The 19,824-nt window shown below is 34.7% G+C and overlaps 1 protein-coding gene across 1 annotated transcript in view; it reads right to left on the bottom strand.

Moving 5' to 3' along the window:
- Positions 1-1,225: 1,225 nt before the first annotated feature.
- LOC117334494 (BDNF/NT-3 growth factors receptor-like) overlaps positions 1,226-19,824 on the bottom strand; it is a 102,984-nt gene continuing 84,385 nt past the window's right edge. The window contains exons 6-13 of the mRNA XM_033894151.1: positions 15,919-16,191; positions 14,963-15,256; positions 12,653-12,783; positions 11,823-12,096; positions 7,317-7,623; positions 5,345-5,582; positions 4,494-4,652; positions 1,226-4,177 (exon numbers count right to left, since the gene is read on the bottom strand). Of these exons, the coding sequence (XP_033750042.1) occupies positions 3,992-4,177; positions 4,494-4,652; positions 5,345-5,582; positions 7,317-7,623; positions 11,823-12,096; positions 12,653-12,783; positions 14,963-15,256; positions 15,919-16,191 (1,862 nt within the window). The 3' untranslated portion in view covers positions 1,226-3,991. The remainder of the gene's footprint in view (positions 4,178-4,493; positions 4,653-5,344; positions 5,583-7,316; positions 7,624-11,822; positions 12,097-12,652; positions 12,784-14,962; positions 15,257-15,918; positions 16,192-19,824) is intronic.

Below are 19,824 nucleotides of genomic sequence, written 5' to 3'. Positions count from 1 at the left end.
AAGTACTTTTTATATATTTAACTTTACTTTGTAGGCTATTCGTATGTAGCTAGGGAAATGTGGAGCCTATCAGAAGAATAATAACACAGTTATCTTGTCAATACAACATGTCAGTAGAACAGATTCTGCTGTGTGTACGTGGGAAGACGAAGAAAAAGTGGAGAAAAAATCAAGCTTGCCTTTAAGCTATCAAATAATTAGACGGTTGACATCATCCATTTTATTGCTTATATTTGTCTTCCCGGCCAGTAACATGGAATATTTGCTGTAGACCTACTTGTATATATGTTCGTGCTTATTCTGGTTGTATATGAAGATATAACATGAAGAGATAATACCTTTTCTCTGGGAACAAAAAGTGGCGGCTTCCTTCTGGGTCTTTCTGTTTTTTCATATTTTATGATGTTTTATACGACTAGTTGTATATGAAGATATAATATGAAGAGATAATGCCCTTTCTCTGAGAACAAAAACATGGCGGCTTCCTTCCGGATCTTTTTATTTTTTCATATTTGATGCTGTTTTATACAACTGAATGTCGACATATGTCTATAATGTATCGGATGTAATTCCATTATGAGAGTATTTGTCGATTTTAATTACAATGGCTGATTCGTTAGCTGTCATCATACTGTAATATATGTCGCGAAATCATTACATCATTATCATGCGTAACACAGATGTTTATTAGATGTTAGGACGAATATCTGTAGATATATTTTGTCTCCTCGGTAGCAGTGATATGATATTATCAGATTAAACTGTGATGTATGTCGCATATTTTTGCAAAAAAATGTTGTAGGAAAGTAGATACTTACGTAGATCTATAGTGTAAATTGAGTTAGTGGTCATATAAGTATAATTCAAACACTGTTGCTGGCTTTTCTCGTCTTGTTGGAGGTTTCGGATCTCTATGTTCCAAAACAGAATTGAAAAAGATATGATGATAAAAATTACCTTTCCGAGGGGACGAGACATCTGTATGGTGTAGTTTTATATACAATATGTCACCGAATTAATATTCAAAGACGCTATACTCTTGCATGTGTTTTGCGCTTTTTTCTTTTCTTTTTTTTTTGTGTGTGTGTGATCCAAAACGATGATTTGAGATATTTATCAACTGTATGTTTAATGTGATCCAGGTACGAATGCCGATTACGTATGATTGTCGTTTCTTGTTCACCAAAGACAGATAGGACTGATATGAAAAAAGATACTAATAAAATAAATAACAAAACAAATTTAATATAAACCTCCACTTTATCACAATAACATAACAATGATTCAACAACACGGACATGTATAACTTCACAACGTAGATGTATACGTCAGTGAAATCACACAATAAAGAACAAAACAATTCATGAAGTCAGACATGAGTCATGCACGTCAGACACCATTCATGAACTTCTGACACCATTCATGAACGTCAGACACGAGTCATGAACGTCAGACACCAGTCATGAACGTCGGACACCATTCATGAACTTCTGACACCAGTCATGAACGTCTGACACGAGTTATGAACTTCTGACACCAGTCATAAACGTCTGACACCATTCATGAACGTCAGACACGAGTCATGAACGTCAGACACCAGTCATGAACGTCAGACACCAGTCATGAACGTCGGACACCAGTTATGAACTTCTGACACCAGTCATGAACGTCTGACACCAATCATGAACGTCTGACACCAGTTTTCTGCCGTATCAACAAGTTTCCCCAACTCAGATTTGATTGGATAATTCTGTACAGTGAGTGGATGCTTAACAATGAGATGATGGTTTGGACAACGACTGAATGTTTTGGAAAATGAAAGAATGAATGACAGCCTATGGGAGGATTGTTTCAATTGTGAGGGGATGATTTCGACAATGAGTGGACTCATTCGAAAATGAGTGGATTCTTTCGACAATAACTTCGCACTAACAATAACAAATATTTATTTCAACCCACGCCATACACCCTTCCTTTTCATCATCATCGTCGTAGGCGGGATACCAATCGGTGCTGATTAGTCATTCGTACTAGACAAACCAACCCTTTGTCATAACACAATAGATCACGATGTTGCTATAACCAATATCATTCCCTTTGGTATTGCTTTCAAACATGACCTTAAAAAACTTCCTTGTTTGTTGAAACCTTCTTGTTTCTACTAATTGCTTGAATGTCGTAGTAACAAAATATTACCTTTACGCAAAATCGCAATCTAATTAGAATTAGACTTGTTATTACCACACCTCTACGATACTTAACGATACACTGCAACACAAGATCTAACAATATCCCTTATATTGCAATGTATCGTAGAGTATCATAGAGGAGCGGAATATTACAAGTCTAATTTTAAGTAGACTAACAGGATCGTGAATAGAAACCTCTGTTAAACACTAAATCTAACAAAGTAAACTGATGAAAATATAACTCTATCGTTCTAAGTTCAATTAATCAAACGCTCTGATATCAAGATATTTTTTTGTTTAAAACAAATCAGCCCTTAATTACATATATAAGTACATGGATCGGTGGTTGATATTACTTTCAGCAGTTGCTGTGCTACGAAAGCGGTTTCCACGCTTCACGCAGGACTAGTTTTCAAGGATATTCAATATATCACAGCCATTTATTATAAATAATGGTATACTTCGACACTAAACGATATATATCAACACTCAATGGATCAAAGAACCGATTTCTACAAAAGTGTCGAAATAAAGTTTGACATGCAATTTTTTTCTTTGAAGAGTGAAAATACCATAAAATACAGAACATAACGCCCTCAGCCTAATGTCAGAGATGTGTACATATCGTCCCCTGTGTATACCCTATATTTAGTTGTTCAATCGCATCATTTCATATCTAATAAATACCCAATAAATAAAACTACCATTCGCCAAAAGCTTACCAAAATGCAATCTTACATGAAATGGAAACCCATGCATCATCATGTATATAGACAATTGAAGGGCTAATTCTTTATTTGCTATCTATGAAAACACTCGAAACATCAACGATCAGACATGCAAAACATATTCACTGTATACACACGTCTTTGGATATCATCAATGTCCTATTCAGTAAAACTTTTGTGAACAGTTTTGCCATCACTTGAGAGGTAACGACAATTTAATCTTCGGAAATATCGAAATTACAAAATAATGAAACGAGATATTCCATCAATTGTTATCCGATTCTCTTATATATGTATCTATATAAAGGTTTTGTTCAACTCATTAACATTTTGCGGTAGAAATAAAAAAGAAAACGACTAACCAAAGTATCAAAACATCCACTATTTACCAAACCGATCTAATATAGGAGGATATCTGTATTAGCAGTTTATCATCTCTTTAGGCCTATTGTAATTTCCCTAGCCACTTTGCTGGCCAATGACATACTAGTTTCACTGACGAGTCTTAGAATGACGCAACAGTTTAATTATTCACTTATATATTCATTACTCGGTATTATATATCGTCTACAATTGATTTCAAGCTTAGAAGACGACTCGTTCTATTCACCTATTTGTAGTCAGTGAAATCCTAACGTTTACTCCAGCTGGGTTTCACAGCGGTTTCACCTCTTCATTAAAACAAATGCCCGTGAAGTGCACCAATGACGTTGATTGAATTATATCACGTGACCAGATTGACATACACATATATATGGTAACCAGGATCATATAGCACAACCAGTGAAGCGAATTTAGTTCGATGACTAGTACAATATGTACTGTCATTTGACAACAACCCACCATTGGTGACCTAGTACGTACAATAACATGTGAACATGTACGAAATAACAATTGAATGGAAAATCGAGGTCAACCGAGACAGATGTTATCCAGGTTCAACTATGTCATCGCCCACTCATTTACAGGAAATCCTGTCCATTGGAAACTATGTTTCCTAGTAACGGTAGGCTTTACAACTCTTTTGGTATATTTATCCCTTCAAATATATCCTCCATTCTTCACATACGCAGATCAAGCTATTAAGTCAAGGTAGGTTGGCTGACTCATACATAATTTGTCCAACCTATTTTTGATATCTTTCATACACAGGCGATCGTGAGGCTGGCGCTCCCAGCATCCCTGCATGATGCCGTAAACCTCATCCGTGCACGTGCTAGGATTCTCCAGAAGACTCCCGTCCGTAATATGGCGGATAACCTGCCAAATATGCATAACACCATTAAAAACTGAAACAATGATGACGATGATGATGATGTATTTTAACCCTTTAATTGTACTTAAATTGGTATTTAAGAGAGCAATTTTATTTTAGACGAATGTCGTTGCAAATCCGCTCTAATAAAATCTATGACCAAGTTAGTTTTCTAGTCAATTCAGCGACCCTTTTTAACGTTTTCCATTATTTGTATGTAAGGTGCGGATGAGACAGCAAAATGTATCTGCTGTTTTTCATGAATACTTATATAGCCAGAAAGCATAATGATTAGATAGTATTCGGATACACTACTCTTACCTCATGATTGGAGAGTTCATACCAAGGTTGTCTCCCATATGTAAATATTTCCCATAACACAACTCCGAAACTCCAAACGTCGGACTCCACCGTAAAGGTTCTGTATAGTAATGACTCCGGAGGCATCCACCGGACAGGTAACATCGCCGAACCACCGACCTGTTATTGATAAACAAATTTAAATATTGATTTCACGATTCCTCGTTAATTTACTTTAACTTCATGATATTCTTGTGGTTTGACACGTGTAGCTTTAATACAAATGTATACTCTCAAGAATTTACTCCCGAGACAGAAAGTGAGAGATTTGTAATGCACTGTTGATAGTCATGAGAAGGAATAATATATTAAACATATCATTCTATCCTTGAACTATTTTTGTAACGCCATCCCGATAAATGACGTCTTAATATCAACTGTGTAAAAGGTATTCCGATCAAATGCGTCAACAAAGATAATAATCTGTATTCTAAAAACTTCAAGGCATTCCGCTAAAATGCGTCCTTATGCGAACCCGGTACCAGTCTGTCTGTATTGTAAACGTCCCAAGGGAATCTGATTAGTATATACATAATTATATCTACCCTGTAATAATCTATGCTGTAAACGTCTCGAGGCAATCCGATTTTATACATCATTATACAAAACCTGAAATAGTGTGTATTGGAAAAGTGCCGAGACATTCCGATTATTATATACATCATTATATTGACCCTTTGATAATTTGTGCTGAAAACGTCCGGCAGCAATCTGATTTTATACATGATTATGCAAAACCTAAATAGTATATATTGCGTAAGTGCCAAGAAATTCCGATTATTATATAAATCATTATTATAAAATACACTGACCCTATAATAATCTGTACTGTAAACGTCCCGAGACATTCCGAAGTCGCCTATTTTCACGACAAGCTTGTCCCCAACCAGGCAATTGCGAGTGGCTAGGTCTCGATGGACGAAGTGTTGTGACGCCAGGTATTCCATGCCAGTGGCTATCTGGTTAGATATATGAAGTAGTTCTGTTTTGGATAAGGTATCTATACTTCCTGATCGCTTCGACATTAACTTTGCGTCTGGTCCGTGACTCCTAAAATAAAAAGGTATATTACAAATGATATCTAAATTACGAAGTACCATAGCAGATGAGACAAAGAAAAAAAAGACATCTGATTTGAAAACCAATCAAATTATATTTTTGCTATAATTCAAGATACTGTAAACGTGGTTATTTTGGTAATTTAGCGATTTCGATATGTAAACAATACGCGTTGGGGTAATTTTTGCGATCGATCCAACAATTTGTAGTTCGAGATTACACTTACCGATATCCAAATAATACGCGAAGGGGAAATTTACGCGATCAAAAAGACTCCGCGGAATTAGCGTAAATTTTTCCCTCGCGTAAATTTCCACGTTTACATTGAGGAATAATATCGATTTCAATTCTACAAAAATGTAATACCTGTTTGACGACGTCAAAGCAAAAGTTTTAAATTGTATTGATTTTACTTTGATAGATATTTATAATTAAGGGTCTTGAATGATGTAAAACAAAACTTGACATTTTTCAAGTCATTCTGTTGTTGCAAAAGTTTACAATAAGGATAAACTCATCAATGTATTTAAGTTTGATCTTGGTGATTTCAACACTTATAAATAAGCAAACCTTGTTATGATGTCTTTTCGCCGTAAACCGACATATTCTCATCAAATCGAATGTTTCTTTAGTTTCACTATCATTGATTTAACCTTAATGCCGATTAAATGTCACAGAAGGCTAATACAGCTGATGGAGTTATTTATAATACACTCCGTTTTTGTGTCATTGCTCAATAACATGAATATATTAATGTTAATCCTTATAATTTAATTTACTATACACAATCCCTGTTGTGGAAAACCATTTTTATAGACTTTGGTTTGGTTTGTTTTTGTTTAACGTCCTATTAACAGCCAGGGTCATTTAAGGACGTGCCAGGTTTTGGAGGTGGAGGAAAGCCGGAGTACGGAGAAAAACCACCGGCCTACGGTCAGTACCTGGCAACTGCCCCACGTAGGTTTCGAACTCGCAACCCAGTGGTGGAGGGCTAGTGATAAAGTGTCGGTACACCTTAACCACTCGGCCACCGCGGCCCCCCTCCTTTTTTTTTTTTTTTTTTTGACGGGCCCTTTTCACTTAAACATTATTGTTACAAGCAAGATTGAATTATTCAGTATTTAAAATTCAAATTTAAAGATGCTTTTTACCTGCGTGTATATTGCAAACTCCTTTAGCACCTTAATGACTATGAAAAAACGACTTCACTAAACAAGTCAGGAGAAGGCCTATGGGTGCCTTTAACTTTTTAAAGACTCTGACGTAATCAAGATATTATTTTTATGTGTCTCACTGTAAGTTTTAAAAGAGTCTGACGTAATTCAGACATTAATCTATAAGTTGTTTTTGTTGTTTATTTGTTTTATTCCCAAATTCTCGCACGAAGACGGTATTTAAAGATGATGATGACACCATGGAGACCCATGAAAGGCTCAATTGAAGCCTCGTCATACTGAAATGTGACACTGTGGACACGTTGTATGTACATGTACCGGGCCACCTTAAGCAGATAACAGGCTAATTACTCCTCATTTCAAAGCTGAACGTCATTGAACAATGATTAATAATGTTACAAACTTTGGTGTCGGTTTGAGTATCATATCATTGCTTTGACAGACACATAATACTTGAACACGAAAACCCGTATCCATACCTGTAGATATAAAACGAAAACAAAAACTAAAGAACGAAACAAAATAAAAGTGTACTGAAAGTTTGACATACCTGAGGTAATTGTTTAAATCTCCATTTTCCATGTACTCGAAAATCATCATGAAGTTATCTCCTTCACAACATACTCCGTAAAACATAACGATGTTTTCATGCAAAATATTAGTCAGCAACTCTGCCTCGCGGTCAAAATTGGCTTTGCAGTCTTCAACCGATGTATCCTTAAGTGTCTTAATAGCTACTGTGGTCACTTCGGCGTCCGCTGTCAGATTGAGACACGTGCCAAGAAATACACGTCCGAAGGCACCTTCACCAAGTTCATGTAGAAACGATAAATTATCCAGACGTATGTGTCGAATAGCTGAAAAAAGTTAAAACGAGACGATAGAAAAAATCAAAGACATCTTAATGGTGTCATGGTAATAAAAATCATGATAAAAGTATTATGGCTACCATGTCTTGGTAATAGTGTAATGGTCACAGAGTCATGATAATATTGTCGTGGTAATGGTGTCATGGCAATGGTGTCATGGTAATGGTGTCATGGTAATGGTATCATGGTAATGGTGTCTTCGTACGCAAACGCATTTGAAATGTGTGGGTTTTTTGTTTGTTTTTTGTGTTTTTTTTGTTTTTTTTTTTGTTTTTTTGTTTTTTTTGCTTTATTTGTTTTCCCAGTTTTGTCTTAAAGGGCAAACCAATATAGCATACGGAAATGATGGAATGTTTCTTTAACAGCCAATGCAAAAATTGTCATGCACGTAGCTTCATTATATAAACATTTGCTCTGCATTGTCATTGTATAACACTACCAAGGCAAGCACTGTGTTATGAGACAATAACACAGGGAAAGTAATAAGTAAACTACGTGATGGTATTAGCAAAGCTTTCTCTTTTTCTCCAAGAAAAAACGGCAAAACTTTTGTTATCATATGACAGAAAGAATAAATATTTATTATTGATTGATTAAATATTAGAAATGATATATCAGTGTCTTTGTCTTTTTTCAGGCACTAGATTGTTTTGCAAAGGAAGTCATGAGACAAAATTCCATCGGCAATTCCGTTGGCTGTTGAATTCAAGAGTTACTTCCAAACTATAATTCGAATGTTAAAAAAAATATCTAAAAGGTACATAAGCATTCTGTTCAATGTTATGGTGCTATAACACGGAGCAGGATTGTAGACAAATATTGCTAACACGCGTTATTGAATTTGTCTGCAGTCCCGTTCCGTGTTATAGGACCATAATACGGAACAGAATGCTGTTTAATACTTGAATATATTTCATCTGTATTGCTCTTTGACTGATTGCAAGTTTAAACTTTAAAAAATGGTTTTGGCTTTATCATGTTATCTGTTTTTTTTCTCTGAATGATGTAATTGTACTTAATTTAAGAAGTAATTGAATATACATCGAAAAATAAATTCTGTTCCAAATGCCTGTTTGTGTGGTAATTTTGGCATGACAACAAAAATTGAACTACTAATAGTTATATCATTTTTTTTAAATGTAATCACCTGAATTGTACTTTTATTTTTTTGATGAACAAATTGAATATAACATGAAACAAAACTAGACATTTGTATCGCTTCAATATTCACGATAGGGCATTTGTTTTTCATTTATATATTACATTCAACACGTTCAGGATATGCAATTTTTTTTTTGCTTAATACATGATAATGTTAATTTGTTTTTTTGTTTTTATTGCTGTGAAAAAGAGCATTCTATTACTATCTAGATAAGTGCTGTCGTTACTATTACTTTTTAAAAACAATCATATAGATTCTGTCATATAGATTGTGCCGGGATGTGTACTTTAGTCGCTTCCTATACTTCTCTCATACACTTAAACAATAGCATAACATGAAAATAGCTATAAGATTAGCTTTGCCACTATATCGTTTTGTGATATAAATCTTCTTCTACTTCTCTTCTACACTTGAAATTCATTATGACATGACATCAACTCTGAAATTAACTATGCCATCACTTCTAAGGAAGACACGACCGTGTAGCATTGATACTTCCAATCATTCAAAGTAGAATTGGAATCTCTGGAAACATTAACAAAACCAGAACGTGTTCCAGGCTATGTTTTGCAGATATATTGTTTGCGTCCAACGGCAATTTGTCAATGAGATGTCAATATCCCAGAGGTAAAGTACATGTTATATATTGATATCGAGTGTAGAACATTTTGAATACAGAAATGCTGATTTCTATATGAAAGCCAAATCATGAATGCCCTCCATACCTAAAACGCTGCAGTACAAGATATAAAGCAGATCTTATATAGCTTTTTATTCAACCTGTCTGTGAGGACGACCTACAGCAAACCACGTTCTCACTAAATTAGATAAAAGACTTGAAATATCACCCAGAAATATCACTGATTTATTCACTCCATTTGAATTTTAGTGATGTTTACATTTGCCATAAGATAAGATAATATACATATATACCTAATTCGAAATGTGATTATGGATACTCATTGGGGAAAATTGAACAAACATTCTGTTAAAATGGTCCATGACTTAATGTCATGCAAATGAAAGCTAGGTTTATATCGTTTTCAGTTCCATGCGTTATTTCTTTTAAAAGAAAACGACATATTTCAATTATTTGTCAATTTGGATTTCCCATCCAGTGTGTACCGTGTTTCATCAGAAATGAAGTATATTTGTTTGAAAATACACACTTTCGTTTTAATGATTAAAGAAAACGAGCAATACTTTGTTTCAGAGGCACTGATAAGTAGCCTGAATGAACAGTGTGATCAATATAAGAGTTGGACAATAGTTTATATATATTTATATACATATATAAATTTCAAAATGTTTGCATGTATAGAAATCTACAATATGAGGGGTACGTGTGTATATTTTTGACGTATGTATGGATGTATACAATTATGCACATACTGAATCATATCAGTGATAGCCATCTTCATCTCTCTCCCGCCCCCTTCCTCTCTCTCCCAACCCCTTCCTCTCTCTCCCTTCCTCTCTTTCCCCCTCCTACTTTCTTTTTCTCTTCTCCTTTTCCTCTTTACTTCCTGTATTAAAATTGTTTCATACCTCATTGTTATATTCCTTTACATTCTTTGTTTTTGTTATCATGTCTGCAAAATGAGAGGAGCTTATGAGTTTGTATATAAAATTTAGATAGACTTCATAAGGTGTCCAATTAGTTTGGTTATTTGCAATAAAATATAATCTGTTGTTATCATTCAAAGAGAATAATCATTTTCTTAAATCACAAAAATATTTTTTTACGAGATCCTACTTTCATTTTCATGCATTCTGTGAAAAAGTACCTCATATATCCACGATGTAATTAGGATAAAGACGTGAACTTGAACTTGAGTAGTAACACTAACGATTTTAAGTACAAGGTTGACAACAATATGATTGCATTTCACTTTATGGTATGATTTGTCTGAGATTGTATATCGTGCCATATCATGTTTAATCTCTCCACTAATGACAAATCATTATAGTGTGTGTGTCCATTTTCCTCAATCATGTATGATCTATTTCAGTTCACGATTAATCAGCGCTTGACATTACTTTTGTCGTTTGTAAATTGTTTTATCTCAACTAGAGAATGGATAAGAAATTATGTTAGGTTCACACAAAACCATGCAATTTATTTTAGACATGCAATGCGGCTTAAAAAAGATCATATGAAAATGTCATTAACGACCTAATGATCTCATTTGGGTTTCATCTTTTGCAATATGAAGTTAGACATGTTTGATGCCTTTTGATACACGTATTGGTCCCATCAATAGGAGACAAATTGTGGAAGAGAAGCAATCATAATGGGTCTTCACAAATGCCATACTCAAGGGTAGGTGCATAAACACTGTATTTTTCCTATTTTTTTTTTATCTTAGAAAAATATATCACATTTAATTGTGTTTAAATGAGTATAAAATATGTTTATTCTGAACTGATTTCACTTTTCTTAAACGTGACGTTCAGGGCAACGGCACACCTCAGGATGTCACAGACAGAACCTACCACCAAATTATCCAAACAGACCGTCAAAGTACATACTAGATGAGTAATTAAAGGGTTATTCCGCCGTGGCCTTTCACTTGCTAAAATATCAATGTTATCTTTAATAAGTTCATCTTTTTTGAGATGAAAATATATTCTAACATATGGGATAGGAGGATACGCGAAAAATCATGCCGGTCGTCATCAAAACTATCACGACAGATGTAGATTGTATTTTGTGGTAAAACAGTTTGATTTACCTTGCATTTCTTATACACGATACTATTTCAAGGAAGAAATGTCGTAGTGTGCCCATAATTATCGACCAATCAGACTGTCTGTTTTAAAACGGCTCTAAGATAGACACCATACTTTCGTTCTATAGTCGGTGCAACATCTAATCGTTGAGTGTTAAACCTAATTGATATAGTAGAAGTATGGGTTAATGTTTTTTTCATCTATAAACTTACCAGGTGAAGGCCCCGTGTATAGTCAAAACACTTTTTCTCAATCTAACAATTTAGTAAATATATATATAAATATAACGTACATGATTCATTTTTAAGCCTCACGTTCTTCTGACCATAATGGGGATTTTCTACAACTGTATGTGCCCGGATTGGCATGGACTCCTGTGCAACCACGCGTGTGTGTTGGTAGCTCTGGTTCGTTGTTTGTAGCAATGGTCGGCGGGATCCATTGGAGGCGAACTGTGTTTCCGTCGTCTGCCGAGTCAACTTCCGCCGGAAATTACGTATGATGAATACAACGATAACAACAAGAACAGATACCGCCAGCAGTGCTGATCCAGTTCCGATGTAAATCTGTTGACAACAATAATGAAAAGTTAGTTAAAAGCTAGACAAAGATAGCGTTTTATAACATTTTACCTGGGAAATATCGGAAATTATTCTTTCTATAAAAGTTATATTTTTCGCTTTTTCTGATTTGACAAATCAAAACACTGCTGATGAAAATAAAAAGCTGACTAGATATATTTTGCTATGAAATGTAATAAAAAGAACATTTAACAGTATCTTCAGAAGAACTAAATATATCTCGTATATGTCGTGGGGCGAATCCTTTTTAAAAAATAATTTTTACGAGTGAGCAACACGAATGAAAAACATCAAAATATTAGCCCACTCGTGAAATGTATTTGGTATTACTGAAGACACTGTTATATATCCTCTATATCTTATCTTATTGAACGTATAATCTATATACCTATTACACTCTGTAGTTCATTGTATATTAGCACTTTTCAATTAGTTCATCGACAATGTGCTGAAAATGCTTACATAAACACAAAATAAATAAAAAAGACTATTTTGGAAAAAAAATTTTCGTACATTAAAAAATATCTATGGATATACATACAATAAGTGTATCGTTGCTGGCCGTTTCCAGTTGAGGCCCGTTCTGGATTTCTTTGTCGTTATAGCTATCAGTTTGTGGCGGCTTCATGTTTAACGGCGGAATACCTTTGTAGGCGCCGCCATGTTTGGACCCTGAAAAACGATAATCCCAATAGAACAATAGTTAAAAGTACACTTTATATTGTCAACAACTCTATGTTAAGTATAAGCATTGAATAATAAGAGCGATGTCAATTTATGGCAGGTTCTAACCTTGACCCTGGCTACTAGTCTGATGAAAAACAAATTTGATATTCTTTGCCTTATATTCATTCGTTCGCCTCATTGGTTCCACGATTCCATATGTGTTCTCCAATCTTCCTAATAAAGCACTTATATCACGTTTCGTCAATAGGAATATAACACCGGAACTGGGTCACACAGTAGGAAGCACCGTAATTACAATTTCCCTATGTAATGTGCTAAAGATTAATATATTATTACTTTTTATTATTCTTTAAAAAAGTGATAATTTTTTTAATCTATATCAGCAATACTATCAGTACAAAGACAGTTGCAATTCCACCAACAGGGACTTAGCACGAATTTATTATCCAAGGTCTGTACGTTATATGTATAATGGGTATCATACATTTACATGCACCGTGGGTTGAAATTCATGTCAAATCCCTGTGCTTCAGTCAGGGGAACCTAATACCTTAGATAATGAAACATATTGTTTCCATAGTAAAGAACATGCCGTGTTGAATACCGTACCCGGTTCTCGCAAATTCAAAATAAAAATTCATCAAATACAACACATATTCCTTCACCTTGAATACAGTTTTTCAATTATTGCGTTTTGACGTTTCAGACTAAATTTTATCCTCAGAGCTGTCTATTTTGCACACATAAATGAGGACCAATTACAGCAAAACACGTCCTTACAAGCATTCTAGAAAAGATGACAGAGTTGGAAAGCAACCAGACAGATTTAATTACTGTTTCAGACAAAACGGAATTACCTAGGGCAAAATGGCGGAAATCATTGATAAATATACGACTGACCTTTCATTAAGGAGCCTCGGAGAAAAACGACAAATTATGTGGGGGCTGGATATACTGACTTATTTTTATATAAGAAGCTCTAATTAAGAAAAAAATATATTCAATTATCCGAATTATAAATGTTTTGATGAATGTCCGGGCTATTTTGGACTCACCATGCCCAAAAAAGTCCCAATTTCTCACATTCATTGGCAAAACAATGAATAAGATGGTAATAATAGGATACATTAGACCACAAAGTGCTATTATTTATGATGTTTCATTGTCCCCATTTAGATGCATACGTGCCAAATTACGGATATCATAAAGGATTCATACAATAAAATGTCTTTGTGAAACTCCAAAATAAGATATGGACGTGCTAAAGAACCCGGTTGACATGTCATTATCACGCTAACAGATTACAATTTGGAAACATAATGACGTAGATGTGATTTTTTCAAGCTAAATAGTGTCAAAATAGCAAATCTATATAAAGATAAAATTATGAATTTATCAAGAACATGTGTCGTTCTAAATTATCACTTGACAATACATTTTCAACATTTTGTTTTATTACAAAATGTTTGGATACTTATGTTTGGATACTTATGTTTGGATACTTATGTTTGCCCGTCTTGTCGTTGACATTGATTGGTTCTTGTGTTAGTGTACAGGTCTAAGATTTGAATGTATACTATGAGAATGATTAACAATTAAACACTTGTAGCGTCATTACACATCTACAATGGACGTTTGTGTCGATGCCAAAAAGCCAGGAAAACCTTTTCGTTTATCACCCAGTGTCTCTCGAAATAGGATGGTACTTTTAAGATTTTCGAATTTATGCTTCGTCGACTTTCTGCCTAAATCGCACAAGATACTTTTTTTTTTAATTTTGGAATTAATGTTTCGCCGACTTGCTGTCACATCGCACAAGGTACTTTTAAGATTTTAGAAATTTTGTTTTGCCGATTGCTGTCTAAATCGAACACAAGCTACATGTAGTTATAAGATTTTAGAATTCATGTTTTGCCGACTTGCTACCTAAAAATGGCACAAGGTACTTTTTTAGATTTTGGAATTCTTGTTTCGGCGACCTGCCGCCTAAATTGCACAAGGTACTTTTTAAAGATTTTTTTAATTTATTTTTCGCCAACTTGCCATGTCGCTACATTTAAGTTCTTCCAAGTTTCTTTTTACCTTATAGAACCATTATCTATCCATAGTGTTTGGAGTCCAGAAAACCCACAACGAATTTGTTTGTATTATTTTTTACACTTACCTCCAAACTGGAAGTCAGCATCGATGTGTCGGGAATCTTCTCCAAATTCATTGGTTGCTTTTAATGTATACCGTCCGTTGTTTTGAGGAGCTATCATCGTGAACGTTAAACAACCAGTGATGTTCTTCATACTGTTCATATTTTTATTATCATCAAACCTATTGTCTGTCATGACGAGTTTTTTTCCTCCGTGAAACCATTCCACTTTCGGTCTGGGATATCCTATGATTTCGTATTTTATACAGTAGTAGAAATTGTGTTTTGGTTGTGTAAGCTTCGTGATTTTTGGAGCAGCTGAAATATCAAAAAATAAATACGCTTATTATGGTGTTTGATAAAACAAAACAAAACAAAAAACCCGAACATCTCCACTTATTTCATTATTGGAAGCGTTCTTATCATATATATATATATAGCTTGATGTAATTTTGTTAAACTATTTAGTTATATTATCTATTTACTTTCACCATCTGTACACCACCTAAGATGTTTTCTAATTAATTATGATAGGCCCTCGGTGAATTAATTATCGACCGAGGGGATCGTTTTCACAACATAACGACATAACGATATTTTTCGTTGTTTATACTCACGATATTTGTGTAACTGTTCCATGTTCTATGTCTATATGCGATCGTTTATAATTTACCTGGGTCTTGATAAAGGGGCAGATTGTCTCGAAAATTCGACAATTTACTTGTCTATACTATCGTTACTACTACTTGACAAATAATATATAGCTTGATACATGTATGCATATAACTTGATCATCCAACTGTTTGTGCTGTATGCAAGTTATAATCAGGGGCTGGTTTTATTCACTGTTATTAATTGAGTCGTATTTACTACATTGTGATACGTTGTTATTCAATCGAGAAGTCAGAAAATTGCGAGCAATCCGAATCAGTCAACCTCGGATAACCTTCTGTACCAACACGCAATACTGACAAACGTACAATTGACTTTGAATCTCATTTCCACTGTGACTTTTCCCGCCACATTTCTTGAACTGCACGGTATGCCCCCAGTGTCCAATGGATTTGCAGACAATATTGTCAGGTTCTGGATATGTCCGTCTTCTGACGTCTGAACAGTATAGTTGGATTTAAGGCGTGACATGTCCCATTCCACAATCGGTTGAGGCTGACCTTCACCTCGACAAGTCACGTGTACAGAATCACTCGTGTTTACAATAATGAGTGACTGAGATATATCAACCTTTGGCAGATCTGTCAAAAATATATAAATAAATAAATAAATAAATAATGATAGATTATTTATGGACAATGGAATATCATATATATATACATGCGTGAAGTCATACAGAGTTAATACATTTATTCTTAAAGCATTAAATTATGATAAATGCGTATTTTCAATTAAAGTCTCCTTGAGCTGTATCTGACTATTGTATAAGGGAACAACCAACCAATTGAAACAATATATTTTTGAAACAGCCCCTGTGTATAGAAAGTTGAGCCAAGGATAAAATGTCTGGCAGCCACTGATTGGCCAGTATGTTACTAAGCGAGAAAATAGATATGTAGCCTGATAGGCAACTATCAATAAGAAATGTTGATATAAATTTCGTAATTCCGATTGATTTTTTCCCCAAAAGTTCAGGTAATAATAACTAACAGGTAAACATTTAAGATTTTTGAGAATTTTTACTGCGAAATTCGTCCCATTTTCAAAATGGCTACCCTGGATAAAATTTGAGCTGAAGGACACAACTTGTTTTTTGATTAGGTGTTATATGAGACCCTAAACTCTTGTTATAAACCATACTTGTCATATTGAATTCAAGAGTTTGAATGAAATACTCCAAAACGTTAACACTAAAGTCTACGGGAAAACAATTGGTTGGTTGGGCCCTATAAGGAAGCATATATTAAATACAGTACTTTTAAGCCGACTTTGTCGGAGAACAATGCACCTTTATGCTATTCATACAATAATGCTATTAAGGAATTGTGTGAGAAACCATGTATTTCATCACCATGTCAACACGAGCCCAATACAGCTAATCCGTAATACAAGGGTGATGCAGATATAATTTCTAAATTAGGCATAACTGTCAGCTCTTAATGGTGTGGTATTTGTTTTGAAAGTGTTTTTAAATAATCTGCTTCCTGAATGACATGACGTCAACATTTGTTCAATGTGTACTTGTATCATGAGCTGATCAAATGTATCAAAATCTTCGTATGTGTGGGTAGTTGTGCGTATAAATTGAAAAACATACTTCATTTGCTGCATTAAACAATCAATAAGATATTTTTGGTTCTACAAGTGTATTAGTTCTCTCTGTTATATGTCCCATGGATTCCATTAGTTTCTGGCCACGTTTGTTTATTTATGTAGCATAAAATGTCCATCTCCCTATAACTCACACTCACGACAACAATCATGTTTAGGAAAGATGAAAAATAATATGAAATGTGTTTAACGTTTCTAAACAAACGTTTAATTATAATAGAATGTCATCTTCTTATTGTATATAACTGAATGTTGTATGGGACTTGTGATTTAAGAATACCGCATCCCTGTTACAAAGATGTACAATATCAATTTTATGTGTCTAAGGTATACGCATAAACTATAATTTGAATTATTGCATTGCTAAAATGAACGGTCAAGTGCGAACTATTGAACACCGCGTGAAGTTTCGGGATTTAGTCCCACTCTTTCAAAGTTATAAGTCTCTCAGATATCAACACTGCCAGACGACAGTCATGGTGACCTCTTGGCCCATAAGAACGTCGACATTTCAGTGGTTTCAGTGTGTTTTAGTGATTATGTATTAAAACAAGTATAGTAAAAAAAAACATTGGTCGAGTATCAGTACCGTTGGGTCAAATACTTTGGACTATTACAAAGACATCCATACTGTAACTTTTTATACTATGACTCCTACAATGTACTTGTTATATATATATTGCAATGTGTATAATCTCCTCGAATTCATAAAATACCTGTTGGCTCAGATAGATACTACCCTTTCCTTCACCACTCCTTAGTTTCATGAACAACGATAATTTCAATTCATGCTCTGACATGTGGAGGGAATCTTACTAGAAAGGTCTTTATAAAACGATGGAAATTGATGTCAACCAGTTACGGGATCGGAAGACGTGGAACGGTTTAAACTCATGATACGAATGTCTTACCATATAATTATCTGATGGGAAATCCACGTACAAATTATATCTTGTTTAGACCCACCGATTATCTATCGATAAGGCTTCGAACGTAAATATCGAAAACCATTGCGTTTTTTGTTGTTGTTATCTCCTGTTTAAGTCTTAATAGACAATATGGGTACTCTGTCGGAAGATTTTCCGAGTAGTATTAAGTCACGGGGAAGAGAGGGGGGTGTACCTTCCCTCAGCTAGGCATTTCATGGTATGTTCTCAACTATCCAATACCGTTGTATGAATACAAAACATATATATCTAAACATTCATCATTTTCGACATACCTGACCGTACAGACATATATGTTAACATACATAAACATACCAATCGACTCATTATATAATCCTAATACGAGTTTCGAAACAATTCGCGGCAATAGTTGTAAAGTGAACCACGTGATCAAAGTCTCAATGAAATTATTTTCAATCACGAGGAATGACACTGTGTCACGCGAGATCTCGTCAGGTCACATGAACGCAGTCATTACACAAATGGTTGTTAATTATTTGAAAACTTGGAGAAGTAGAACTTTGCATCTAGAAACATATTACCTTATATATAAATACTGTTCCACATTGGCTCGTTCTTGGCTTTTACAACTTATCGTAAATTAATTAAAAATCTATTGCAGTATTGTACGCGTCCGTTTGATTTCTTACGACACCGTTTCCCTGTCTGTTTTCAACAATCAAAGCCTGAATAATTTTACTCGGGTGGTGACCTGAAATGAATCTACCCACACATCAAGCCCCATTTTAACTTGATTGGGTAAACGTCAGTAATTGCATATGTTTAGTGTTTGTGAAACTATGATATTTCTGAAATTTAAAATGAATACAATTAGAGTTTTTAACGTGGTTGTGTGTCTAGACAAATATTTTAAATGGCGTTTTGAACAAGACATGTTGTGAAATTTAAATAACGTTCTAGAGAGAAAGCAACTAGCCAATTATCGTAGCATCCTGCACTAATTATGGAAACGTCAGCATTCTGTCGGCGAAACAGACTAAAAACATGTGGAATAGGTGTTGTTGTGCGGATGTCAAATTTTGAAACGTGAAATGGACGGGAAAATCTGCCCCGCTGGAAAACAATGATGAGAACCTGAGTGACAACATCAACGTGTTACACAACCGAGAGAAGATACCATACAACAGCCTATTTGTGATTAAACTAATATACAATACAAAACAAACTGAGCATTGTACTTATTGAACCATCTTTGAAAAGGTAGAAACAGATTTGATCGTACACAGAGCAATTCATCTGACATTATACTTCTATGGTTTCTTTGTCCTTTTGCGATAACGACTTGCTTGAATCAATGACGTCTCAATCTCCAACTCAAGCTCAGCCAACCAATGACGTCATTCTTGGAAATCATGTGCAGAATTTCATGACGCTATTTTTGATTGGTTGAGCTTGAGTTTTGAGTTGAGTCGCTTCAAACCCAGACCCAAGCTCAACTCTCAGCTAAACCAATGAAAACTGCCAAGAGATCCTTTTCTTGTCATCTTTACCAAGGGAGTCTTCAGTCAACGGTAATTTGGAGCATACCAGACTTCTCATACTGTTGGCAATGCCGTAAAGAGAAACCAACTTTCCTCAAAAAACTAGTTTGCTTTCTGGATACAAGTGTATGTAAGTTTAATACAACACAGCGGT

Source organism: Pecten maximus, chromosome 9 (assembly GCF_902652985.1).
Source record: "Pecten maximus chromosome 9, xPecMax1.1, whole genome shotgun sequence".
Lineage (NCBI taxonomy): Eukaryota > Metazoa > Mollusca > Bivalvia > Pectinida > Pectinidae > Pecten > Pecten maximus.
This window is presented reverse-complemented; position numbering and strand designations above follow the sequence as displayed.